General features: G+C 46.4%; 1 protein-coding gene across 1 annotated transcript in view; it reads right to left on the bottom strand.

The window, feature by feature from the left end:
* Window positions 1–27,200, bottom strand: part of Rhp (GTP-Rho-binding protein rhophilin) — a 319,468-nt gene extending 292,268 nt beyond the window's left edge. The window contains exon 1 of the mRNA XM_069308794.1: window positions 26,905–27,200. Within this exon, the coding sequence (XP_069164895.1) occupies window positions 26,905–27,063 (159 nt within the window). The 5' untranslated portion in view covers window positions 27,064–27,200. The remainder of the gene's footprint in view (window positions 1–26,904) is intronic.
* Window positions 27,201–27,820: the final 620 nt, after the last annotated feature.

Genomic DNA, 27,820 nt, shown 5'->3' with positions numbered 1-27,820 from the left:
ATCTACACCGACATTCCCGTCCGCTGACGTCATGGCTGCTGGGCTGGATGCCATTAGTCTCAACAACAACTGGTCAACTATTGTAATGAGTGGAATTAACAGGCGTGTGTATGGCAGCACTCTCACAGACCTGCGCTGGTCCATCAGATACGCCACACAGACCTGCGCTGGTCCATCAGATACGCCTCACAGACCTGCGCTGGTCCATCAGATACGCCTCACAGACCTGAGCTGGTCCATCAGATACGCCTCACAGACCTGCGCTGGTCCATCAGATACGCCTCACAGACCTGCGCTGGTCCATCAGATACGCCTCACAGACCCGCGCTGGTCCATCAGATACGCCTCACAGACCTGAGCTGGTCCATCAGATCCGCCTCACAGACCTGCGCTGGTCCATCAGATACGCCTCACAGACCTGCGCTGGTCCATCAGATACGCCTCACAGACCTGCGCTGGTCCATCAGATACGCCTCACAGACCTGCGCTGGTCCATCAGATACGCCTCACAGACCTGCGCTGGTCCATCAGATACGCCTCACAGACCTGCGCTGGTCCATCAGATACGCCTCACAGACCTGCGCTGGTCCATCAGATACGCCTCACAGACCTGCGCTGGTCCATCAGATACGCCTCACAGACCTGCGCTGGTCCATCAGATACGCCTCACAGACCTGCGCTGGTCCATCAGATACGCCTCACAGACCTGCGCTGGTCCATCAGATACGCCTCACAGACCTGAGCTGGTCCATCAGATACGCCTCACAGACCTGAGCTGGTCCATCAGATACGCCTCACAGACCTGAGCTGGTCCATCAGATACGCCTCACAGACCTGAGCTGGTCCATCAGATACGCCTCACAGACCTGCGCTGGTCCATCAGATACGCCTCACAGACCTGCGCTGGTCCATCAGATACGCCTCACAGACCTGCGCTGGTCCATCAGATACGCCTCACAGACCTGCGCTGGTCCATCAGATACGCCTCACAGACCTGCGCTGGTCCATCAGATACGCCTCACAGACCTGAGCTGGTCCATCAGATACGCCTCACAGACCTGAGCTGGTCCATCAGATACGCCTCACAGACCTGAGCTGGTCCATCAGATACGCCTCACAGACCTGAGCTGGTCCATCAGATACGCCTCACAGACCTGCGCTGGTCCATCAGATACGCCTCACAGACCTGAGCTGGTCCATCAGATACGCCTCACAGACCTGAGCTGGTCCATCACATACGCCTCACAGACCTGCGCTGGTCCATCAGATACGCCTCACAGACCTGCGCTGGTCCATCAGATACGCCTCACAGACCTGCGCTGGTCCATCAGATACGCCTCACAGACCTGAGCTGGTCCATCAGATACGCCTCACAGACCTGCGCTGGTCCATCAGATACGCCTCACGCAGTCCTCGCGGCCTTTGTTTTTATTACCCCCCCCCCCCTCCAAGGGACGAGTTTATTGGGCAGCGTCACTCATCCTGTGAGTGTACACACCGCCATAGTGACAGTATTGGGCAGCGCCACTCATCCTGTGAGTGTACACACCGCCATAGTGACAGTATTGGGCAGTCACTCATCCTGTGAGTGGACACACCGCCATAGTGACAGTATTGGGCAGTCACTCATCCTGTGAGTGGACACACCGCCATAGTGACAGTATTGGGCAGCGCCACTCATCCTGTGAGTGTACACACCGCCATAGTGACAGTATTGGGCAGTCACTCATCCTGTGAGTGGACACACCGCCATAGTGACAGTATTGGGCAGTCACTCATCCTGTGAGTGGACACACCGCCATAGTGACAGTATTGGGCAGTCACTCATCCTGTGAGTGGACACACCGCCATAGTGACAGTATTGGGCAGCGTCACTCATCCTGTGAGTGGACACACCGCCATAGTGACAGTATTGGGCAGCGTCACTCATCCTGTGAGTGGACACACCGCCATAGTGACAGTATTGGGCAGTCACTCATCCTGTGAGTGGACACACCGCCATAGTGACAGTATTGGGCAGCGTCACTCATCCTGTGAGTGGACACACCGCCATAGTGACAGTATTGGGCAGTCACTCATCCTGTGAGTGGACACACCGTCATAGTGACAGTATTGGGCAGCGTCACTCATCCTGTGAGTGGACACACCGTCATAGTGACAGTATTGGGCAGCGTCACTCATCCTGTGAGTGGACACACCGCCATAGTGACAGTATTGGGCAGCGTCACTCATCCTGTGAGTGTACACACCGCCTTAGTGACAGTATTGGGCAGCGCCACTCATCCTGTGAGTGGACACACCGCCATAGTGACAGTATTGGGCAGCGTCACTCATCCTGTGAGTGGACACACCGCCATAGTGACAGTATTGGGCAGCGTCACTCATCCTGTGAGTGGACACACCGCCATAGTGACAGTATTGGGCAGTCACTCATCCTGTGAGTGGACACACCGCCATAGTGACAGTATTGGGCAGTCACTCATCCTGTGAGTGGACACACCGCCATAGTGACAGTATTGGGCAGTCACTCATCCTGTGAGTGGACACACCGCCATAGTGACAGTATTGGGCAGCGTCACTCATCCTGTGAGTGGACACACCGCCATAGTGACAGTATTGGGCAGTCACTCATCCTGTGAGTGTACACACCGCCATAGTGACAGTATTGGGCAGCGTCACTCATCCTGTAAGTGGACACATCGCCATAGTGACAGTATTGGGCAGAGTCACTCATCCTGTGAGTGGACACACCGCCATAGTGACAGTATTGGGCAGCGTCACTCATCCTGTAAGTGGACACATCGCCATAGTGACAGTATTGGGCAGCGCCACTCATCCTGTGAGTGTACACACCGCCATAGTGACAGTATTCGGCAGCGCCACTCATCCTGTGAGTGGACACACCGCCATAGTGACAGTATTGGGCAGCGTCACTCATCCTTTGAGTGGACACACCGCCATAGTGACAGTATTCGGCAGCGCCACTCATCCTGTGAGTGTACACACCGCCATAGTGACAGTATTGGGCAGCGTCACTCATCCTTTGAGTGGACACACCGCCATAGTGACAGTATTCGGCAGTCACTCATCCTGTGAGTGTACACACCGCCATAGTGACAGTATTGGGCAGCGTCACTCATCCTGTGAGTGGACACACCGCCATAGTGACAGTATTGGGCAGCGCCACTCGTCCTGTGAGTGTACACACCGCCATAGTGACAGTATTGGGCAGAGTCACTCATCCTGTGAGTGGACACACCGCCATAGTGACAGTATTGGGCAGAGTCACTCATCCTGTGAGTGGACACACCGCCATAGTGACAGTATTGGGCAGCGTCACTCATCCTGTGAGTGGACACACCGCCATAGTGACAGTATTGGGCAGCGTCACTCATCCTGTGAGTGGACACACCGCCATAGTGACAGTATTGGGCAGCGCCACTCATCCTGTGAGTGAACACACCGCCATAGCAGCATGTACAACACTCCCCAAATGGAAGAAAACCCGCTGGGTTGTTCATCCTGTCACTTGTACCCAGACACAGCTGGTACTTGCTTAACTGTCTCAAGTGAACAGCTTATCAGACAAGACGACTAACATTTATCAACCTTTAAACTTGACGTTATCTTGTGGGCGCACAATTGGAGAACCTCTTAGGAAAACAGTAGTTGTCAAATGCTCTACCTAACTCAATGTGTTGCGATTTTTATATTAACAGTTATTTTCCCAGGTGATTAATACTTCAACAGATGCTCCATCGTCTTCACACAGTAACATCTTGGTCATCCACAGCAAAGGAAGACGTCAATTAGTCTAACAAAACTAATGAAATGGCGCAAGAAACAGGATCTGAGGATGACACTGCTTAGAAAAACACGATTATCAGTAAAGGTGTAATGATGTGGGTTCTTACAGGAGCACGAGCCACTAAAGTAGCCAAGATCAATTCCTGGTGTGGAGTGGACAGGACCTGGTGGTGGTCTGTGTACACACCAGGGCCCCGGTGTCTGCCGGGCCACCTCTCACACACCAGGGCCCCGGTGTCTGCCGGACCACCTCTCACACACCAGGGCCCCGGTGTCTGCCGGACCACCTCTCACACACCAGGGCCTCGGTGTCTGCCGGGCCACCTCTCACACACCAGGGCCACTGTGTCTGCCGGGCCACCTCTCACACACCAGGGCCTCGGTGTCTGCCGGGCCACCTCTCACACACCAGGGCCTCGGTGTCTGCCGGGCCACCTCTCACACACCAGGGCCTCGGTGCCTGCCGGGCCACCTCTCACACACCAGGGCCACGGTGCCTGCCGGGCCACCTCTCACACACCAGGGCCACGGTGCCTGCCGGGCCACCTCTCACACACCAGGGCCACGGTGCCTGCCGGACCACCCCTCACACACCAGGGCCACGGTGCCTGCCGGACCACCCCTCACACACCAGGGCCCCGGTGCCTGCCGGGCCACCTCTCACACACCAGGGCCACGGTGCCTGCCGGGCCACCTCTCACACACCAGGGCCACGGTGCCTGCCGGACCACCTCTCACACACCAGGGCCACGGTGCCTGCCGGACCACCCCTCACACACCAGGGCCACGGTGCCTGCCGGACCACCTCTCACACACCAGGGCCACGGTGCCTGCCGGGCCACCTCTCACACACCAGGGCCACGGTGCCTGCCGGGCCACCTCTCACACACCAGGGCCACGGTGCCTGCCGGACCACCTCTCACACACCAGGGCCACGGTGCCTGCCGGACCACCTCTCACACACCAGGGCCACGGTGCCTGCCGGACCACCCCTCACACACCAGGGCCACGGTGCCTGCCGGACCACCTCTCACACACCAGGGCCACGGTGTCTGCTGGACCACCTCTCACACACCAGGGCCACGGTGCCTGCCGGACCACCTCTCACACACCAGGGCCACGGTGCCTGCCGGACCACCCCTCACACACCAGGGCCACGGTGCCTGCCGGACCACCTCTCACACACCAGGGCCACGGTGCCTGCCGGACCACCCCTCACACACCAGGGCCACGGTGTCTGCTAGACCACCTCTCACACACCAGGGCCTCGGTGTCTGCCGGGCCACCCCTCACACACCAGGGCCACGGTGCCTGCCGGACCACCTCTCACACACCAGGGCCACGGTGCCTGCCGGGCCACCCCTCACACACCAGGGCCACGGTGCCTGCCGGGCCACCTCTCACACACCAGGGCCTCGGTGTCTGCCGGACCACCTCTCACACACCAGGGCCACGGTGCCTGCCGGGCCACCTCTCACACACCAGGGCCACGGTGCCTGCCGGACCACCTCTCACACACCAGGGCCACGGTGCCTGCCGGACCACCCCTCACACACCAGGGCCACGGTGTCTGCTAGACCACCTCTCACACACCAGGGCCACGGTGCCTGCCGGACCACCCCTCACACACCAGGGCCTCGGTGTCTGCCGGACCACCTCTCACACACCAGGGCCACGGTGCCTGCCGGGCCACCTCTCACACACCAGGGCCTCGGTGCCTGCCGGACCACCCCTCACACACCAGGGCCACGGTGCCTGCCGGACCACCCCTCACACACCAGGGCCACGGTGCCTGCCGGACCACCTCTCACACACCAGGGCCACGGTGCCTGCCGGACCACCTCTCACACACCAGGGCCACGGTGTCTGCTGGACCACCTCTCACACACCAGGGCCACGGTGCCTGCCGGGCCACCTCTCACACACCAGGGCCACGGTGTCTGCTGGACCACCTCTCACACACCAGGGCCACGGTGCCTGCCGGACCACCTTTCACACACCAGGGCCTCGGTGCCTGCCGGACCACCCCTCACACACCAGGGCCACGGTGCCTGCCAGACCACCTCTCACACACCAGGGCCACGGTGCCTGCCGGGCCACCTCTCACACACCAGGGCCACGGTGCCTGCCGGACCACCTCTCACACACTAGGGCCACGGTGTCTGCCGGACCACCTTTCACACACCAGGGCCTGGGTGTCTGCCGGGCCACCTCTCACACACCTCAACCCTCAGTCAACCTCTGTTTCAACATCACTAACTCGGCTAACTAGAGTTAACTCACTAACTGGAGTTAGTTAATTAGAGTTAGTGAACTATCTATCCCCCCCCCCCAACAACCAATCAGGGGCACTCAAACTTGCTGTTGTCATCCTTCCCTCCAAGAAAAGTCAATCGACCAATAAGATATATTGTGAGTGGTTACGTCATTAGTGTCGTGACGCCAGCAGCCTACCAATCAGAGTGTCCTTGTCTCGCATGATTATCTTGCCTCCACAGCCACCCAACTGGCCAATACCACATGTCTGACGTCATTCTCCTGCTATAACAACCAATCAGCCAACAGCAACAAACAGCCGTGGAGCGGTGACATGAGAGGGCACACCCGGGCCTCACCACCACCTGCCAACTCCTCTCACTCAAAACAGAATAGCATAATGCAGTAAATGTATAAATAAATAAATGATCTATTGCGAGAATGCTACCGATGTAGAATAAATTAGAAGTGCAGTGAATGATTGGAAATTTTGTGGGACATAGGTAGTAAATATGAGCAAATTTAAATATGGTTAGTTTTGTTGGAGGGAGAAGACGAGATATATTCACATATAGGCACAAGAAGATATAGCCAGAAAATATACCGAGGGAAGATGTTAGTCCTTCAGTAAAGAAAGCCAAGTCTTTCACACCTTCACGTATATACAAAACAAAACGCTCCTAAATAATTTGAAAGGGTAAAGAAAAACTAAAAGTAGGTGTGGAGAGGTTCCGCAGGCACGGAGAATTGTTAATGTACTCTGTCATAACAGGATGTGGAGATGGCCGCCCAGGCTGGCTGCCCTCCCTCCCTCCCTCCCACACGCTGGACGGCCCAGGCTGCCCTCCCTCCCACACGCTGGACGGCCCAGGCTGCCCTCCCTCCCACACGCTGGACGGCCCAGGCTGCCCTCCCTCCCACACGCTGGACGGCCCAGGCTGCCCTCCCACAGATACAAGGGAACACAGCCTTGTTCCAAGATCACTTTCTGCTGATTCTGAACACAGCAATTATTGTTATACGCTCTAGGACCGCAGTCAGATATCCTATTACTTCAGTAGGATTATTATCACCAGATCATAATCAATTGGGCTTTTCTCAAGGATTACCAATTGAAAATGTCACAATATGGGTAGACGCGACAAAGCACCTACACTACTGGAGTCTTCTCGAACCTCTCAAAATGTACTCATTAGAAAGAGGGACGAGAGGGGTATTAAATAATATATACAGTACATGGAAAATACTGGATGGCCAGGTCCCAAATTTCCACATTAGAACAACAACATACTGGAGTGAAGTATATGGAATGAAATGTAGAAGAGCGCCAGTGAAGTGGTACCATAGGTACAATCACAGAACACTATCAACATCAGAGGTTCATGGTTCTTCAGTATCCTGCTAGTAAGTATAAGAAATATTGCTGGAACAAAAGTGGAAATAAAAAAAAACTGATAGTTTTCTGAACTAAGTGCCGGACCAACCGTGTTGTTGTGGATGTGTAGGCCTGCCGCCTGCTCCAAGCAACAGCCTGCTGGACCAAACTCTCAAGTCAAGCCTGGCCACGGACCTTGCTTGGGTAATAGACCAACTCCCACGACCCCATTTAGGGACAATTCAGGTATCCACGTATGTTCTCGTGCTTAAAATATGTACTAGTAATGCACAACTTTTCTTTAATTTCACGTTTTTTTAACTCCTGGTGCACAACAGGTCACTTGCCCCGTAATTCTCACTGCTCCACCACACCTTACCATGCAACTTGCCCTAGACCCCCTCCCCTCTGTCTGGAAGACTCCCCCCCCCCGAGCCAGGAAGCCCCTCCACCCTAAGCATAACCCCCTCCCCCCCCCCGCCAGAGCCAGGAAGCCCCTCCACCCTAAGCATAACCCCCCCGCCCCCCACCAGAGCCAGGAAGCCCCTCCACCTTAAGCATAACCCCCCCACCAGAGTCAGGAAGTCCCTCCATCTTAAGCATAACCCCCCCCTCCCCGCCCCCACCAGAGCCAGGAAGCCCCTCCACCTTAAGCATAACCCCCCCCCCCCCCCCCACCAGAGCCAGGAAGCCCCTCCACCCTAATCATAAACCCCCCCCCCCCCCCCCCCACCCCAGGCTATAAGCTATCGTCAGAGCGTCACAGCCCGCCATGCAGCCGTCAATAACTGCTACCTACTGGGGGAGGAAGCACTTGACGCGCCAGGCGCCATCTGGCCGCAGACGCGATAACGGACTCAAATTGTCAAAAATTTAAACCGTCAAATTTCAAGGCATTTGTACTGAGAATGCGTTTTAGAACTTTATAATTTATAATAACTTTTAATAATAAAGTTATGTAAAATATATATTTCAATTTTTGAGTTGAGCTTTTATTGCGTAAAATCTTTCAATATTTAGCAGATAATTCAAGTTTCAAGCATTCTAAGCGCAGAATGGACAAAAATCTACCTATAATTCATATTACTTTATAGTCATAAAATGTAAAACTATGCAATCTCGCAAGAGAGCGCGACAATGTTGACTGAATAAGAATGTAGGGCGACGTAGTCCCTAGGTTTACCACAGGACTCTTGCAACCAGCCCATCCTCCTAACATGAAAGTATTTATAATTATTTGCTCGAAAGTACCAATGGATTACCAGAAAGTTGGCTATGGTATTCTTCAATTTGGACAAATTGGAAACTTTAAACAACAACAACAAATACAAGGCCTGGCCAAACCTCTCCTAGCAGCTCGGCTTACTAGTAAGACACATTATCTTGGATCTAATATGGTACATATATATGCCTAGGAGTAATTAAATTTAATTAAATAGCCTAATACACGCTATCTGAGGCCTAATACGCTAAAAATGTGTGCCTAAACCTAAATATTCCTAGGACTAGGAATAATGTAAGTGGTAAGATACTCGCCTGGCGTTCTGCGAGCGCTTTGTCATGGGTTCGTATCCTAGTGGGGGAGGATTTACTGGGTGCAAATCCTTAACTGTAGCCTCTGTTTAACTCAACAGTAAAATGGGTATTTGGTTGTAAAAACGATTCTTCGTGGGGGTCGTATTCCAGGGACTTGCCCGAAACGCTATGCGTACTAGTGGCTGTACAAGCATAAGTGAATAGTACAAAATTCTAATATATAATTGCTTAGTACGTCAATATTTGTACTATGGTACACAATTACAAAAAGTACTATCTAAACACGAGGATAGGTTGACATAATAGGTATAGAGCTCTGGTACCAGCGTTTTCAGGGCAATTTTCTATGTTTAACTTGTGATGGACACTTTCCAATTTTTGATTGGGTAGGCCCTGGGTTTCCACGTTTGCCTTATCACCAAAGGTTTTTTCAATGCTTGATTGTAAGAGAACTTTTAAGAAAATTAAATATGCCAACGCTTTGAATTTAGGAAGGCCGAAAATGCAAGTGGTGACCGTGCTTTTTGAATGTAGTATTCCACTCACCTGTACAGTGTTACTGGGCGTAATTATTGTATTACATATTATGCAACATCACCATTGCAGTTACAAGCATTCTTCGCCTTCATAACCTACTATAATTAGTTTATTATGAATTCGATACCCTTCCTGCGGTGAAGGGGTTACACGCAGCGTTTAACTCTACTCTTGTTACTCCTAATGTACTCTCACCAGACCTCGTAGCCTCAACTCTCCAGCCTTTGAACTGCAGCCTAGTTAATCTATTTGTGCCTAATGGAACATGGTGCTAAAACATTTTTTGTCTCATTTAAAACAATACAATATGTACATGCAATAAAGCAAGAAGATATCCTCGCCATCACCTACACCCGACAAATCTCTACAATAGCCATCTCAATATACTCGTTATCAAAGCTTAAAATATATATCCACTATATAGAGAGCACCTGTGCTGTACCTTAAAAAATACAACAAATAACAGTTTCCAAGTACAGGTCATAACGGTTTCTAATTTAGCAAATATTGAAGGATAATGTAATTATGAGCTAAGCATGCAGGAAGTACCGCTCGTCTATGGGTCATCCAATAAGGTTAGCAGACTTCAAGATGTTACCACTGTTAGGCTTAGGCTCGGCTACAAGTACCTCTGGGAATTTGTAACATCTGTTGATGTAGATTTGACTAAAATGTAAACTCTGTCAGCAGAACTATTCGCATACTTTGCGTCATTATACTGTATAATGGAATGTGAAAAACTCGCGGAATTTAGAGATAACACCATCAATAGTGTCCAAGAAATGTGTAAGTACTTCACATTCATAATGATGTGCTGCCCGAAATCTTAGCGAAGTATCCAAAATTTGCTTACTGTAGGTAATGCATGCACATGACTGTAAAGCTGCCGCCCAGTTGGGTGGGTGTGCAGCAAGACTAGTAACTGTGTGACTCACTATAGATGTAAAGTGCCTTGTATAGTGACTTGTGAGCCTCTTGCTGATCACTTGTGACAAAAGATTATTGATGTGTGTGTTTGTGTGGGCGATTAAATATGTATGTACATATGTATACGTATATATATATATATATATATATATATATATATATATATATATATATATATATATATATATATATATATATTGTTTTCACCTTCATTGTATTATCACCTGACCTAATGCGGGTATAAAATCAACTAGTATTGTAAGATCTGTTCACTTGAGAATGAACCATGGAGGTTCGAAACGTCGTGCAAATTATACAAATAAGTGGAATACACTCTATAGTAAATCACTTCTTTTCTTCACCTTAAAAGTACGAAAATGAGTTTTGGAGAACTCCTATTTCAATTAAGCCCTGATGCTAAGAAAATAGTTAGAGGGATAGAAGCCCTAAACCAGAAAATAATAAATACAGAATATGCGGTCATATTCAATGAAACCTGTTTGAAAGAAAACCTGCTGCCAGTATACACCAATATATATATATATATATATATATATATATATATATATATATATATATATATATATATATATATATATATATATATATATATATATATATATATATATATATATATATATATATATATATATATATATATATATATATATATATATATATATATATATATATATATATATATATATATATGTCGTACCTAGTAGCCAGAACGCACTTCTCAGCCTACTATGCAAGGCCCGATTTGCCTAATAAGCCAAGTTTTCATGAATTAATATATTTTCTCTAATTTTTTTCTTATGAAATGATAAAGCTACCCATTTCATTATGTTTGATGTCAATTTTTTTTTATTTGAGTTAAAATTAACGTAGATATATGACCGAACCTAACCAACCCTACCTAACCTAACCTAACCTATCTTTATAGGTTAGGTTAGGTTAGGTAGCCGAAAACGTTAGGTTAGGTTAGGTTAGGTAGGTTAGGTAGTCGAAAACACATTAATTCATGAAAACTAGGCTTATTAGGCAAATCGGGCCTTGCATAGTAGGCTGAGAAGTGAGTTCTGGCTACTAGGTACGACATATATATATATATATATATATATATATATATATATATATATATATATATATATATATATATATATATATATATATATATATATATATGTATGTACATGTATGAGTATGTGTACATGTATATCCAACATTAATCATTTTGTAACTAGCGTCCAAAGATTGTTATTCGCTTAGCTAAATGAACTAGAGGGTTCAGTTCCTGAACCGATTATGTGCCTCTGTAATCCTTTACACCACCGCCCACGGGATGGGTATGAGGTGCATAATAAAGAAATTGAATAAGCAGTACGAATATTTAGTTAACAGATCCTTTAAACAAGCAGATGAAAAATAATTGGCGTTGCTGAATTCAGTACAACTGATGTTCATAGGGCATAGGCCTCTTACCCTAATATGGGAGTTGGGCTCGGAGGCGCTTCCATTAATTAACCCAAAAAAACGATAATTTTTTTGAGGACTGAAGCATATAACTTTGGCGATGTATAAAGAGGAGGCGATGCCTAGAGTGAGGCGAGCAGTGGTAGAGGCTGGTGGCTAGCTAAGAGTCATGCTGATAACCACAACAGATAACGGTAGGGTGTGAAGGTTGGCGTGTGAACCATCCTCCCCCACCTTCCCTACACCACCTGTTGCCCCCGTTAAATATTCTCGCTCCCGCGTGTGCCTGGGGTGTGTCGAGGGTGCCCGGGGGGGTGTCGAGGGTGCCTGGGGTGTGTCGAGGGAGCCTGGGGGGTGTCGAGGGAGCCTGGGGGGGTGTCGAGGGAGCCTGGGGGGGTGTCGAGGGAGCCTGGGGGGGTGTCGAGGGAGCCTGGGGGGTGTCGAGGGAGCCTGGGGGGGTGTCGAGGGTGCCTGGGGGGGGGTGTCGAGGGTGCCTGGGGGGGGTGTCGAGGGTGCCTGGGGGGGTGTCGAGGGAGCCTGGAGGGTGTCGAGGGTGCCTGGGGGGTGTCGAGGGTGCCTGGGGGGTGTCGAGGGTGCCTGGGGTGTGTCGAGGGTGCCTGGGGTGTGTCGAGGGTGCCTGGGGTGTGTCGAGGGTGCCTGGGGTGTGTCGAGGGTGCCTGGGGTGTGTCGAGGGTGCCTGGGGTGTGTCGAGGGTGCCTGGGGGGTGTCGAGGGAGCCTGGGGGGTGTCGAGGGAGCCTGGGGGGTGTCGAGGGAGCCTGGGGGTGTCGAGGGAGCCTGGGGGGGTGTCAAGGGAGCCTGGGGGGGTGTCGAGGGAGCCTGGGGGGTGTCGAGGGAGCCTGGGGGGGTGTCGAGGGTGCCTGGGGGGGGGTGTCGAGGGTGCCTGGGGGGGGGTGTCGAGGGTGCCTGGGGGGGGTGTCGAGGGTGCCTGGGGGGGGTGTCGAGGGTGCCTGGGGGGGTGTCGAGGGTGCCTGGGGGGTGTCGAGGGTGCCTGGGGGGTGTCGAGGGTGCCCGGGGGGTGTCGAGGGAGCCTGGGGGTGTCTAGGGAGCCTGGGGGGGTGTCTAGGGAGCCTGGGGGGTGTCGAGGGAGCCTGGGGGGTGTCGAGGGAGCCTGGGGGGTGTCGAGGGAGCCTGGGGGGTGTCGAGGGAGCCTGGGGGGTGTCGAGGGTGCCTGGGGGGTGTCGAGGGAGCCTGGGGGGTGTCGAGGGAGCCTGGGGGGGTGTCGAGGGAGCCTGGGGGGGTGTCGAGGGTGCCTGGGGGGGGGGTGTCGAGGGAGCCTGGAGGGTGTCGAGGGTGCCTGGAGGGTGTCGAGGGAGCCTGGAGGGTGTCGAGGGAGCCTGGAGGGTGTCGAGGGAGCCTGGGGGGGGTGTCGAGGGAGCCTGGGGGGGTGTCGAGGGAGCCTGGGGGGGTGTCGAGGGAGCCTGGGGGGGTGTCGAGGGTGCCTGGGGGGGTGTCGAGGGTGCCTGGGGGGGTGTCGAGGGAGCCTGGAGGGTGTCGAGGGAGCCTGGGGGGTGTCGAGGGAGCCTGGGGGGTGTCGAGGGAGCCTGGGGGGTGTCGAGGGAGCCTGGGGGGGTGTCGAGGGAGCCTGGGGGGTGTCGAGGGTGCCTGGGGGGGTGTCGAGGGTGCCTGGGGGGGTGTCGAGGGAGCCTGGGGGGGTGTCGAGGGAGCCTGCGCAGTTGTGGGTGTGGTGAGGAGGGGGGGGGACTGGGCCAGCGCTGTAAATACCTAGGTTATTACGTTTACATTCAATTTCGCAACAGGAGTAATTCACCACCATATCATGGCACGCTTAATTCACATTCCACATACCTTGTGTGTTAATATCCTTTATATCATACGTAAGGAATGGTCACACACACCCTCCAAATATTTTAACACATGTAAAGTGGAGAATGTAGTCTGAGTTTAGGTTGTAATGTTTCACATCAGTGAGTAACATCTGTTTATATCCTTGATGATCATTCTCTCAAACCAAAACAATTATTGAGAGTACGGAAAAATAAGGCTAAAAACGTAAATACTTCTTAAACTTAAATACTATGTTAAGAGCATAGTATAGCACATATGTACTATATTAGGCTTCAAAGTTTATTATACCTAGGATGGTTTGATTAGGTTTTATTAGTTACGTAAATACAAAACTTTTTCCGGTTTGCACAAATTCAATAGTACCAAATTCTACTTTCTAATTGTCCATTACGTCCATATAGAGGTAGGATGGTCTACATCGTCATTATAGGTACCATCTAAACAGGATGATGGACAGAGTTGTGAGAGATAATGTGTGTTAGTTGTGTAGTGTTCCGGCGTGTCTCGCGTAGCCTCGCCCCACAACACCGCCACTCAAATTCCAACTGACGCTTTTGCCTGCACTAATTTTTAGTGTAATTTACATCAGAACATTCTCTCTGACGTCTGACATCTATCATGCCGGTGTCGGGGGAAGATTATCCCTCCTGGAACAAATAAACGAAGAAGAGAGCCTAGCTGGAATGATCACGTTAGGGAATACCAAAATAGATCTACTTTGGTTACGTAGCACCAGAGCACAATATCATCAAGCCATAAAGAGGATTAAGAAAGAAATATAATATTGAAATCAAAGGTTGGATATAACCTTTCAAGAAAAAGTTATGAATTTTGTGAAATTAGAAAAATAAAATTCATACAAAAGTGAAACTAACGCCGTGTACAATTTCTCTAGGCCTTGTAATATGTGTAATGTATTAAAATATAAATATTCAACGTTGTATAACAGTGGTATATACCGGACAGACCAGATTTAAACATTTAGCAACAGCTGTGACACCTACATACACCCTGCCCATGATGTTTAACACCTGCACACTGCCTCTAACACCTGTAACAAGATGTACTAAACAAATGGGAGTTATAATAACTTTTAACAACCTGAAACATGGAACGCTGACACTATATGACCCGTCTTACAGACTCCCATGGTACATCGTCATCTGTAATAAACACTTCTTCACTTGCTCCCACACCAAAGAACTGACGAGTTTTTATGTCCTCATCTGATAACTATTGACAATCACTATTAAACAAAGTATTTGATTATATACTCGTTGACTTTCTACCTGATGAATTCGACACATCTGACTTAATTTGCGTACAGAACTGGTTACTCAATAACACTTCATAATTTCTTAGAGGAGGAAACTTTTCAGTATTACAACTCAAGGTAACTGTTAGGCGTTTCTGGACGTTGTTGAACAAAGTTGAACAAACCAAATTTTTCAGAGAAGTGCGAAAAAACATGTCCTGTCATCGCTAGATATTTATATATCTTATCAGATGTGCAAATTATCTGTACATGGAGTAATGTCCTCGGAAAATTTCGCCCTAAAAAAATGGGATCAAGCAAGGTATTGTTCTTAGTCCAATTTGGTTTACTATCTTGATCCATTGTTAAATGGAGTCAAGAGTCAGTAGAGCTGGCCGTCTCATAAGCAATACTATGGCCAATGTTTTCCGTCATGTTGATGATCTAGCCATACTCGCAGGGGCCACCAAACATGCTATGGAAAACTTGATATATATATATATGAGAAAGCTACTGTGCAGAATACACTAACATTGAATCCTGCCATTGTGCTGTGGTTGCTTTCAACCCGCAGGATTCTTTGTATTGAGATCACAAATTACATTACTAGGCAGAGATATTCCAGTAAAGTATACTAAAAAGCATCTAGGGTATATATAATATATACACAAAGGGACCCTTTTATAATTTTGTCTTGTGTTATTAAAGACCTGAAAGTCAAACATTTCATCATTAGTGAATTTAGCCAACTTGTTACCTGTTCGAAAGTAAAGTATTGTAATATTCGATGTCTAAGCTTGAATGGATGTGAATTATGAAACCTATAAAATGCAGACCTTGGTAACCTTAATTGTGAATGCAGGAAATATTCTAGAGGTGTCTTGGGTGTCCATCCTCGCACTCATTGTAGTCTTCAATCAGAGAACAATCAGAGAACACTGTATAAACATCAGAGGTCCGCGGTTGTTCAACGTCCTCCCAGCAAGCATAAGAAATATTGCCGGAACAACCGTGGACATTTTCAAGAGGAAACTAGATTTATTCCTCCAAGGAGTGCCGGACCAACCGGGCTGTGGTGGGTATGTGGGCCTGCGGGCCGCTCCAAGCACCAGCCTAGTGGACCAGACTCTCACAAGTCAAGCCTGGCCTCGGGCCGGGCTTGGGGAGTAGAAGAACTCCCAGAACCCCATCAACCAGGTATCAACCAGTCTCCTACCTGGTCTGAGCTTCATACACACACAGGAGGAAAGAATTCACAAACTTATGATATATTTTTGTCCAAAAGGAATCGTCCGTCCAGTTAACTCAATCAACACTTTTTCAGCAATCGCTTAGCACTGGCCACTCCTACTCCTCCAGATATATAAACTTATTTATTAGGAAATACAACTTAAGAATGATTATATATATAATATATATATATATATATATATATATATATATATATATATATATATATATATATGTCGTACCTAGTAGCCAGAACTCACTTCTCAGCCTACTATTCAAGGCCCGATTTGCCTAATAAGCCTAGTTTTCCTGAATTAATATATTTACTATAATTTTTTTCTTATGAAATGATAAAGCAACCCTTTTCACTATGTATGAGGTCAATTTTTTTTTATTGGAGTTAAAATTAACGTAGATATATGACCGAACCTAACCAACCCTACCTAACCTAACCTAACCTATCTTCATAGGTTAGGTTAGGTTAGGTAGCTGAAAAAGTTAGGTTAGGTTAGGTTAGGTAGGTTAGGTAGTCGAAAAACAAATAATTCATGAAAACTTCGCTTATTAGGCAAATCGGGCCATGCATAGTAGGCTGAGAAGTGCGTTCTGGCTACTAGGTACGACATATATATAATTATATATATATATATATATATATATATATATATATATATATATATATGTCGTACCTAGTAGCAGAACGCACTTCTCAGCCTACTATGCAAGGCCCAATTTGCCTAATAAGCCAAGTTTTCATGAATTAATTGTTTTTCGACTACCTAACCTAACCAAACTTTTTTGGCTACCTAACCTATAAAGATAGGATAGGTTAGGTAGGGTTGGTTAGGTTCGGTCATATATCTACGTTAATTTTAACTAATAAAAAAATTGACCTCATACATAATGAAATGGGTAGCTATCATTTCATAAGAAAAAAAATTAGAGAAAATATATTAATTCGGGAAAACTTGGCTTATTAGGCAAATCGGGCCTTGCATAGCAGGCCGAGTACGACGTTCTGGCTACTAGGTACAACATATATATATATATATATATATATATATATATATATATATATATATATATATATATATATATATATATATAATGGCGCTGCAGCAGGTCTACAGGACAGGATAACACAATCGCTGGATATTTGGAATCGTGAAAAACTACTGCCACAAACATGGATTATTGGTAGTCATTCTGAGTCCAATTAAAGTCACATGGATGTTATAGGAGCAGCATGGGTGTTAAGAGTTGTTTTGAGCCGGAATAACCCCAGAATATGTTGCTGCTGAGGGGGTGCAAACATCTTTAACGACTGGCATAATATATTTATATTAATCTACTTTTAATTGTCTCATCGTTCTAATTTTGTGATGCAAGTTGTGCCAATATATTTTTGTCTTCCCGCTCTCATGTTAAACTTTACTGTCTTCACAATATATCTCTATGTGATGACCAAACCCCACACCACAAGATGAAGACACGACGGCGTGACGTGTCGGTCCGTCCTGGACCATTATATAGTCGTGCGTCACATCAAGTGGACGCACGTCGTGTCTTCATCTTCCGCTATGTGGTTTGGTCAGCATATCTTCAGCCACGTTATTGTGACTCATCGTCTGCGTATCTTTCATATAGTAAGTTAAATATCACTCGCTTTATGCCTAAAATGTAAGTTTACTTTAGACTGCTATACACATGTTTAGTCCTGCCAATATTGTAATAATTTATACAAGTTGTTACGGATGAAGTTTGTGATTCTGACAATGACAATGTTTACGTCCTGTGCTCTTATTGTCATCTATGTAATCAATGTCCTGTATTTTTCTGTAAACTTTATTCATAAATGACCGTGCATTTATAAGTGAATGTCTTTGGCGTGTTGTGGAAGGTTGTGCGTCGGGTTGTGGTGGCGAGGGCCGCCTCCGTCGTCAGCGTCGGGTTGTGGTGGCGAGGTCCGCCTCCGTCGTCAGCGTCGGGTTGTGGTGGCGAGGTCCGCCTCCGTCGTCAGCGTCGGGTGGTGGTGGCGAGGTCCGCCTCCGTCGTCAGCGTCGGGTGGTGGTGGCGAGGTCCGCCTCCGTCGTCAGCGTCGGGTGGTGGTGGCGAGGTCCGCCTCCGTCGTCAGCGTCGGGTGGTGGTGGCGAGGTCCGCCTCCGTCGTCAGCGTCACTCAGTGTTCCGCTCGTTATCACCGGCGAGTAACGCGGTTAACATGTTGCGTCTCTTACCTGGCACGTGTGTTTAACCATATGTAATAAATGCACCTATTGATTTGAATCCCTCGATTCAAAATAATTGCGTCAATTTCCCTCTTAAATTTGTAGTGCCATTTTTATATTTGTGTGCGCGCGCGCGCGCCCGTGTTCTCAATTACGTAACGTAATTTACCCGGGTGAGCCGGCGGCTGAGCGGACAGAACACTGGACGCGTGATCCTGTGGTCCCGATCCCGGGCGCTGGCGAGAAACAAGGGGCAGAGTTTCTTTCACCCTGATGTCCCTGTTACCTAGCAGTAAAATAGGTGCCTGGGAGTTAATCAGCTGTCACGGGCTGCTTCCTGGGGGTGGAGGCCTGGTGAAGGACCGGGCCGCGGGGACACTAAAAGCCCTGAAAGCATCAAGATAACCTCAAGATATACCCGCTTACACTATTGTGATAAGTAACTTGTGGAGCCGTGGTATTTTCCTATGCTAAACTCTGTAAATGTTATCCGAATACTGGAATATTTGATGATATACTTAACCTGCAGCCAAGATACTATGTAAATAAACTTACTCGGCATAACATTACTGTAATGCCACCCACCTCCCCCTCCCCCTTCATCCCATCTTCCCGCCTCAGAACACCCAGCACCACCACCACCACCACCACCACCTCTGCCACATTATCTCCACCACTACACCAACTTTCAGGCACTCTAGGGGGCCTGAAAAGAAACCATAACATAGAACTTGCAATGCTAATATAACTAATCTCTCTCCCTTTCCATTGAGGACGCATCAAATTTAATATACGAAACTTGTAATTTAGATTTGGCTATGATGCAATTCAATCGCCTTCCATACGTTTCAATCCCTCCCCTCCGGGGGGGGGGGAGGGAGGAGAGGGGGGGGGGAGGGCTAACAACGCACTACAATATGTAACCTATCTAGACCTCTGGAGGTGTATCTAGACCTCTGGAGGTGTATCTAAACCTCTGGAGGTGTATCTAGACCTCTGGAGGTGTATCTAAACCTCTGGAGGTGTATCTAAACCTCTGGAGGTGTATCTAAACCTCTGGAGGTGTATCTAGACCTCTGGAGGTGTATCTAGACCTCTGGAGGTGTATCTAGACCTCTGGAGGTGTATCTAAACCTCTGGAGGTGTATCTAAACCTCTGGAGGTGTATCTAGACCTCTGGAGGTGTATCTAGACCTCTGGAGGTGTATCTAGACCTCTGGAGGTGTATCTAGACCTCTGGAGGTGTATCTAGACCTCTGGAGGTGTATCTAGACCTCTGGAGGTGTATCTAGACCTCTGGAGGTGTATCTAGACCTCTGGAGGTGTATCTAGACCTCTGGAGGTGTATCTAGACCTCTGGAGGTGTATCTAGACCTCTGGAGGTGTATCTAGACCTCTGGAGGTGTATCTAGACCTCTGGAGGTGTATCTAGACCTCTGGAGGTGTATCTAGACCTCTGGAGGTGTATCTAGACCTCTGGAGGTGTATCTAGACCTCTGGAGGTGTATCTAGACCTCTGGAGGTGTATCTAAACCTCTGGAGGTGTATCTAGACCTCTGGAGGTGTATCTAGACCTCTGGAGGTGTATCTAGACCTCTGGAGGTGTATCTAGACCTCTGGAGGTGTATCTAGACCTCTGGAGGTGTATCTAGACCTCTGGAGGTGTATCTAGACCTCTGGAGGTGTATCTAGACCTCTGGAGGTGTATCTAGACCTCTGGAGGTGTATCTAGACCTCTGGAGGTGTATCTAGACCTCTGGAGGTGTATCTAGACCTCTGGAGGTGTATCTAGACCTCTGGAGGTGTATCTAGACCTCTGGAGGTGTATCTAGACCTCTGGAGGTGTATCTAGACCTCTGGAGGTGTATCTAGACCTCTGGAGGTGTATCTAGACCTCTGGAGGTGTATCTAGACCTCTGGAGGTGTATCTAGACCTCTGGAGGTGTATCTAAACCTCTGGAGGTGTATCTAGACCTCTGGAGGTGTATCTAGACCTCTGGAGGTGTATCTAAACCTCTGGAGGTGTATCTAAACATCTGGAGGTCACACGAAAATATATAAACGTTCTCTAACATTATCAGTGATTTGCCACTTTGGTAGACAATTATCAGATCAATCAATACCATCCACTCGTCTTGCTAACATTTATTACACCACTTGTGCAAACTTATATTAAGAAAATAATATCGCCAATTTCTATGTGAATGCTGATTTACAATTTAAAATTCAAATTATTAATTTTTGTTCCCATATGATTTGTTTGTAACTTGCAGACAATGCGGCAGCGGTCACCAGTAGAGACCAAATGATGCATATAATTCATGACCAGCAAACAACCAAATTAAGCAAAGCCCAACAACAAACTATGCTTTACGAAGCCCGAAATACACGGCTCTCACAATGGTGGAAGTATACCTTCATAGGCTATAAAACGAAAAATGGAAAATGAGTATATTAAAAAATACTCTATATTCATAGGGAATTCAAAACCCGAAAATGGTAAATTTAATTATTTTGACTGTGTACAGTACTTGCCATTTTATGTTGATGTGAGTATTTGATGGAAGAGAAACCTGCACTTTTCGTCTAAACTGTTTTATTAAACTCTGCTACACACCTAGACTAATGACCACATTTTAAACGTAAAATCTGTTTATTATAAATCCCCTTAAATCGTATGTCGTTAAAATCATATGTCGTTACTCAACTCCCGCAAGCACAACTAGGTGAGCTTCGGCTGTTTCAATCTACTGGTGTACAAGTTTCCTGAGCCTATTGGGCTCTATCATATCTACATTTGAAACAGTGTATGGAGTCGACCCCTACTACATCACTTCTTATTGCATTCAATTTATTAAGTACCCTTACGTTGAAAAAGTTCTTTCTACATCACACATGTGCAAGCTTGTAACTCCCAGAGAGTACACCCATGACTCACCATGGGAACGTCCTGGTAAGGTCAGCCTGTGACCTCAGATTCTGCTAGAGTTAATTGAAATATTTTCTGGCTCCTCTCTAGTCAGCTTTTTCCTGTCTATGAATAATCCTGATAGTCTTGGCAAACAACTTAATGGTACATCTTGAGTGCTTTTTTGCACATCAGGGGAAGCTGACGCCCTCATGTGCTGACCAACTATTTAGGTGTGCAAAACACTTTTTCCCGTGTAGGCTGAATCAGCTGGGAACAGGTCCACACCAGACTTGCCCACAACAGTATAAAACGCCACCCCCCCCCCCTCCTGATTCGGTTGTATATATACCCCTGTATGATAGTTAGGAAAGAGAGAGAGTGGTGAGGGGCTAGAGGACAAGAGGCAGTGTGGGCTGCAGGTCACCAAGCGGGGCTCAGGAGACTCACCCAGGTCGTGGATCAGGACATTAAAAGGTATTGTGTATGATCTCTGATGGTATTTTTCCATGTCTAAATATTCTTAACGTTTTGCCAGTGTTAGAGTAGGGATTTATAGTTGGTGAATATCATTTCATTCTCAATAATCTCATGTTAAACTTTCCGTCTGTGTCAGTTGTTAGATCCTCTTATCATCTGGATATCTGTAATTAATGATAGTAAGAAAAGAGGACTCTCCAAGTCAAGCAATGTTTCTTGCCTCATTGCCTGACATAGTTACGGGACAGGCAGGATGGTGGGTATGATCTAATTAACAAGTTCCCTGGGTAGCATTTCCTTGGAAAGTTACCATTGGTTCCGGTTGTAATCATCCGTGGTACTCCATATTTCAATTCCTATTACATATCTAAATTACCAGAATTTCAGTAACTAATATCATCAAGGCCTTTATAAATTTGTATGAAGAGTTACCAAGTGCAACCAGTAGGAAGTGCTACTATATATAAGTGATACAATACACTAAGGGTACTATATATTTTACAATATACTTAAGTGTTCAAGTTCATGGAGAGAATCCTCAGGGAGGGAACCATTTACCATCTTTCAGCGAACACTCTTGTAAAATCAACACAACGTGGGGTTGATAAAAATAAATCCTGCTTTACAAACCTGCTCACATTTTTGGAAACTGTAAACAGCTACTCAAACAAAGAAATTCCAGTTGATGTAGTATACATGAATTTTGCTAATAAGGTACCACATGAATGACTGGCAAGGAAACTACATGCATATGGAATAAATTGAAAAACACTAGAATGGATAAAACAATGGTTAAAACAAAGAAAACAGTCGTGCTAAACGGGAATAAACCCGACTGGAGAAATGTGGTAAGGGATAAATAAGGATGCCACAGGGGTCCAATTTGGGGCCAACCCTTCTTGTCATATACATCAATGACATGAGAACATTACAAACCACCTCAAATTTCCAGACAATACAGATTTATGGTAAAGTGGGAAATGATAATGACACTGAAGCCTTACAAAGAGATCTACATGAACTCCACAAATGTTAAGAGGACTGGCAAATGCTTTTTGATATTGACAAATGCAAGACTGCAAGTGGGGCATGGCAACCCACGCCACAACTACCAAATTAATAACATTTCATTACAACAGATTGATGAAGAAAAAGACATTGGAGTCAAACTCCGCCCCTCGCTGAATGTTGCACAACAGGTTGGGCCACCAGTCAAAACACTCGAAATAATCAAGCATACCTCTGATGCCAAGGATGGGGAAGGGAACTATCAGGAGAAAGCGCCAAGTCATTGAGACTATATAGCACTTGGAAGGGGTCAGGTTAAGGCTTTGGGATGGGACGGGGAAAGGAACGGTGCCCAACTACGTCGACAGTCGGGGATTGAACGCCGACCTGAATGAAGCGAGACCGTCGCTCTACAGTTCAGCCCAAGTGGTTGAGCCAAGGAAAGAAGGTAGTGATTCAATTTTATAAATTTCTGGTGCGCCCCCATTTGGATTATTGTATCAAAGCATGGAGACCACATCTACAGAAAGACGCAGCTGCTCTGGAGAAAGTGCAACACCGCGCAACAGAAATCATTCCAGAGCTAAGTCAACTCTCTTATCAGGAACTGTTGAGGGCCACAGGGCTAACATCACTGCAAACCAGGCATGACAGGGCGCACCTCATTGAAATTTTTAAAATGCCTAACAATTCGGAAGAACCCGGACAATTTCTTCAATAGGTCAGATGTAACACAAACAAGGAGCAACGGTGTCTCCCTAACCCACAATGAAGGACTTAGAACATGAGATGCATTTTCACCCACACTGTTATAAACCCACCGAACCACCTTCCCGCCGAATCCGTAAATGTTAAATTCTGTCAAATTTTGAAGTCAAACTGTAAAAGATCACGACAAATGGGAAGGGGACCTTCGACAAGCCGTCGGCTTCCTGTCCTCGTTGAGGCCACTAGTGTTAGTGGCCCCTCATGTATATCAGGAAATGTATCTGTGGCTCATTTGGGTGTTGGGTTTCCACCTGTGTTCCCTTGTGCAAGAACCACCCGTGTTGACTGACTGTAAACATTAAGTCACCCAAGAGGGAACACAGGCATGAGCAGGTGGCAAAAGATAGGAGTGAATGTGATGCTTGGTGAACCCGTGCTAAATAATCTATCCTTATCTAACCTGTCAATTCTTCTCAGAATTTTATAGGTAGTGATCACGTCTCCCCCTAACTCTTCTGTCTTCCAAGACAGAAGAGGCGGCGGAAGAATTTAGTCCATTAAACTATAAACTAACAAACCCGACAAGAAATAAATTACTGTATGCCCACGTTCCAATCAGAGCTATGCTAAATTAATTTTGGTGGTTCAGTTCCTAAACCCATTATGTGCCACTACCATTTTCCACTGCCGCTCACAGGATGGGTATGGGGTGCATAATAGGTGAACTAAACAAAAGTTTAAATCAGATCAATAAAATAAACTGTAGTAATAAAAAAAGCACTAATCCACGAAAAACTTTAAAGAATAAACGATGTTATTTGTTAATGTTTCACAGGTTATAGAGGAGAATATTGACAATACTGACCAATATGTAACCATGATGGAAGGGTCCTTGGCCTATACATGGAGACTAAACTTCACCACCCACATACAACACATGGTCAAAAAAAATCTCAAATTGTCGTGATATTCTCTAAAATCAGATATAATTTTCGCCACTCTGCTTTCACTATACTACTCACTACTGTAATCTTTCCCTATCTAACATACGGTATCTGTGCACAGAGTTCAACCACTGCAAACTACCTTAAGCCCATCACCACCCCACCCAAAATCTGTTATCAGAACTATATAAAATTGTGTTTTCAGAGAACACACAGCCACTCTTTTTTTAAATCTTTAAACATGGTGAACATTCTATCGTTCCACACGTTCTCCTGTAATATTTGCATGTACAAAACCTTGTTCCCAAATGCTAATCCTGATCTGAAACTTCCTTGATAACTGCAATAGAACCCACGAGCACCACACCCCAAAGTCTGACATCCCTAGGGTCAAACTAAATCTGTGCAAACGCTCCATGCAATTTAAAGTCTACTGAACTTGCTTCCTAATGAATTAATTGTCCAACCTATGTTTTATTCAAAATTAAAAAAGTACCTAATTTCACTCACAATGTATCCTGTTCTACCCACCCAATTATAATGCCCCAGTATAATCAATACCATCAATTTATATTATGTTGAACTAAAATTTTGCTACAATGTACTTTTAAATACTCTTACTTTCTTTGCTACATTAAGGACCTGCCCGAGACGCTGTGCGTGTTAGTGTTAAAATGCAAAAATGAAAGAACACCCACGTTATGTACTCTCACAACCCAAAGTACCTTATTGTAAATAAATAAATAAATAAATACAATAAAATAAATAGTGTCACGACCAAAGGTAACCATCAGGTGAAAGCGGTCACAAGTTGTGGTCAAGCGCACGAATACTGTGTCATGTTGACTTTCTTAAAACGACTCTTAAGGCCACAGTTTCAATCTTTGTGTTAACTTAAGTATTTGTCAAAGTAAATCCACGACGATACCCTTACTTTCACAATATAAGCTTCAAAACAAGTTATGCTGCCTATAGATTTATACAATGACAAGTAAATGTTGGTAAAACAAACCGTGTGGAGTGACATTGCGCCTCACGAATGGCATTACGAAGGTCAAGGGGCATGGTAATGGAGAAATTACACTTGGATTTGGGCAAGGTACTTGGTAATTACCTAAGTGTAGTTACAGGATGAGAGCCACGCTCGTGGTGTCCCATCTTCCCAGTTCTCTCTCATATAACTAACTACTGACGGTTTTGGCCTCCACCACTTTCTCACCTAACTTGTTCTAATCGTCTACCACTCAACGAAAGTGAATTTTGTTTTATTTCTTCGGCAGGTTTGTTTAATTTAAATCTATGACCTCTTGTTCTTGAAATTACAAGTCTCGGGAATTCTAATTTATAAATTGTATTCCCGTTATTATGTTGTACGTAGTGATCATATAGACTCTTTTCTTCTATCTCCTCCTCTGACATATTTAATGTCTCTAGCCTCTTCTCGTAGTAAGTGGATGAATGGCCATAAGGGAAAAGTTGTAAATCATTAAACATAATAGAACACGAAACTATGGATATATATTGGACAAGCTAAAATTTTGTAAAGACCTGGGTAAATACTAGTTTGGAAAGAGCAGGGGGAACTATCAGGGGGAAAGCGCAAAGTCATTACGACTTGGGAAGGGGTAAGGTTAAGGATTTGGGATGGGACGGGGGGGGAGTGGTGCTCAACGACTTGGAAAGAGCAGAGTTGTTCATTTATGGAATAGATTACTGGGTAACTGACACGTGATCACTGTTTCAAGCGTAGGTTAGACATATAATATGCTTGTGTTGGTCGCTATTTTCCCCAATCTGTTATAATGGTTAACATCCTCTTTCCTCTCTGCTACTAGCCTACAGCTATTATTACTAGCCTACAGCTATTATTACTAGCCTACTGCTGGGTTTCTCACAGTTTGTATCTACCAGCCAAAATGAGTGGTATTCTACTCCAGCACTCTGAGCCAAAATGGTTATTTTTAATTCTTCGTGCGCAGTTAACGGCCAGATTACAAAGTTTATATTTGTTCAAATGTATTTTCTTTAGCGTTTTTATAATTCTTATATAAATTAAAATTTTGTGTAATAATTGTACGTAAACATTGCACAGTTACGGTGCGGCTCAAATGGCAAACATTCCTGGGAGGTGTAAGATGGAGTATGACCGGTATGATGCAATAGTGCAGTCCATGACCTACGGGAATAATGTTTATGCATGCATCATCATACTTAATATACATTAAAGGAAAGCAGGATACTCGCGTGTGTAATGTTGGCGGACACAGTAGAGCAGAGTGGAGGGTACCGAGCACCACACGCTACACAACTGTGGTCGACGACACTACTAAACTTATCCTAATATACCAACACGTGAACACATGACCCGGAACGAGGCGACCTTAAAGCACAATAACACTCACCCAACGTTGACGTCTCAAGGTGAAGTAGTTATCGTCTGTTGCCTTCTTTTCCGTCTTCCTCTCCAAGCTGCACGTCTCCAACTTCTCTTTCTTTCTTCGTATACTAACAAACAGATTTGCCCTTACTTTATCCTGTATATCACTCGTTGAAGAAGACATTTTGATTATCACACACAAGTCGTAATAAGGAGAATGAATGTTCTTTTTCGGTACGTTCGAATAACTTAATAAATTTCACTGAAGAAAAATAGAAGAGGAAATAAATACGTCCACCACTCACGACTGACTAAGGCAAACTGCCGCCGTCGCTCCGCGCCGAGCTCTGCTTCTCATTACCTGGCCAAGATGTACACAAAAATGTACACTGTAACCCAGAAAAATATCATATATAACTTAGCAACACACAAGCTAGTGTACGATAGCCTAAATTATACCAGGGCAATTAAGATGTGCATAATTTGTGGCGGTTAAAAACACGAAACTATGAGACTTCTGCGGAAATATGGCAGCAGCGCAACACAGGTAATCCCGCCTACACCTGCAACGATTATGACACATATTTGAGAACACAACAACGGTCATTTTTAATGTAGTAAATTTCAATTCCCAAGCAAATGACGATATTAAAATAACGTCCCAACACTGAATATTATATGGATCTGATATATGCAAAACCGTATCTCTCGTAGCATAGCAGTGATTTAAACAAATCTTTTGATCAATAAATCTGAGTATTGACTAAAAAAGCCAAATTTTCAGAAAATTAATAAACACACTAATTCACCTAACTTTCTCGATTACCTCCCAACACCCTCGGCCACCTCCCAACACCCTCGGCCACCTCCCAACACCCTCGGCCACCACCCAACACCCTCGGCCACCTCCCAACACCCTCGGCCACCTCCCAACACCCTCG

The sequence above is a fragment of the Procambarus clarkii genome, chromosome 63 (genome assembly GCF_040958095.1).
Source record: "Procambarus clarkii isolate CNS0578487 chromosome 63, FALCON_Pclarkii_2.0, whole genome shotgun sequence".
Classification (NCBI taxonomy): Eukaryota; Metazoa; Arthropoda; class Malacostraca; order Decapoda; family Cambaridae; genus Procambarus; species Procambarus clarkii.
This window is presented reverse-complemented; position numbering and strand designations above follow the sequence as displayed.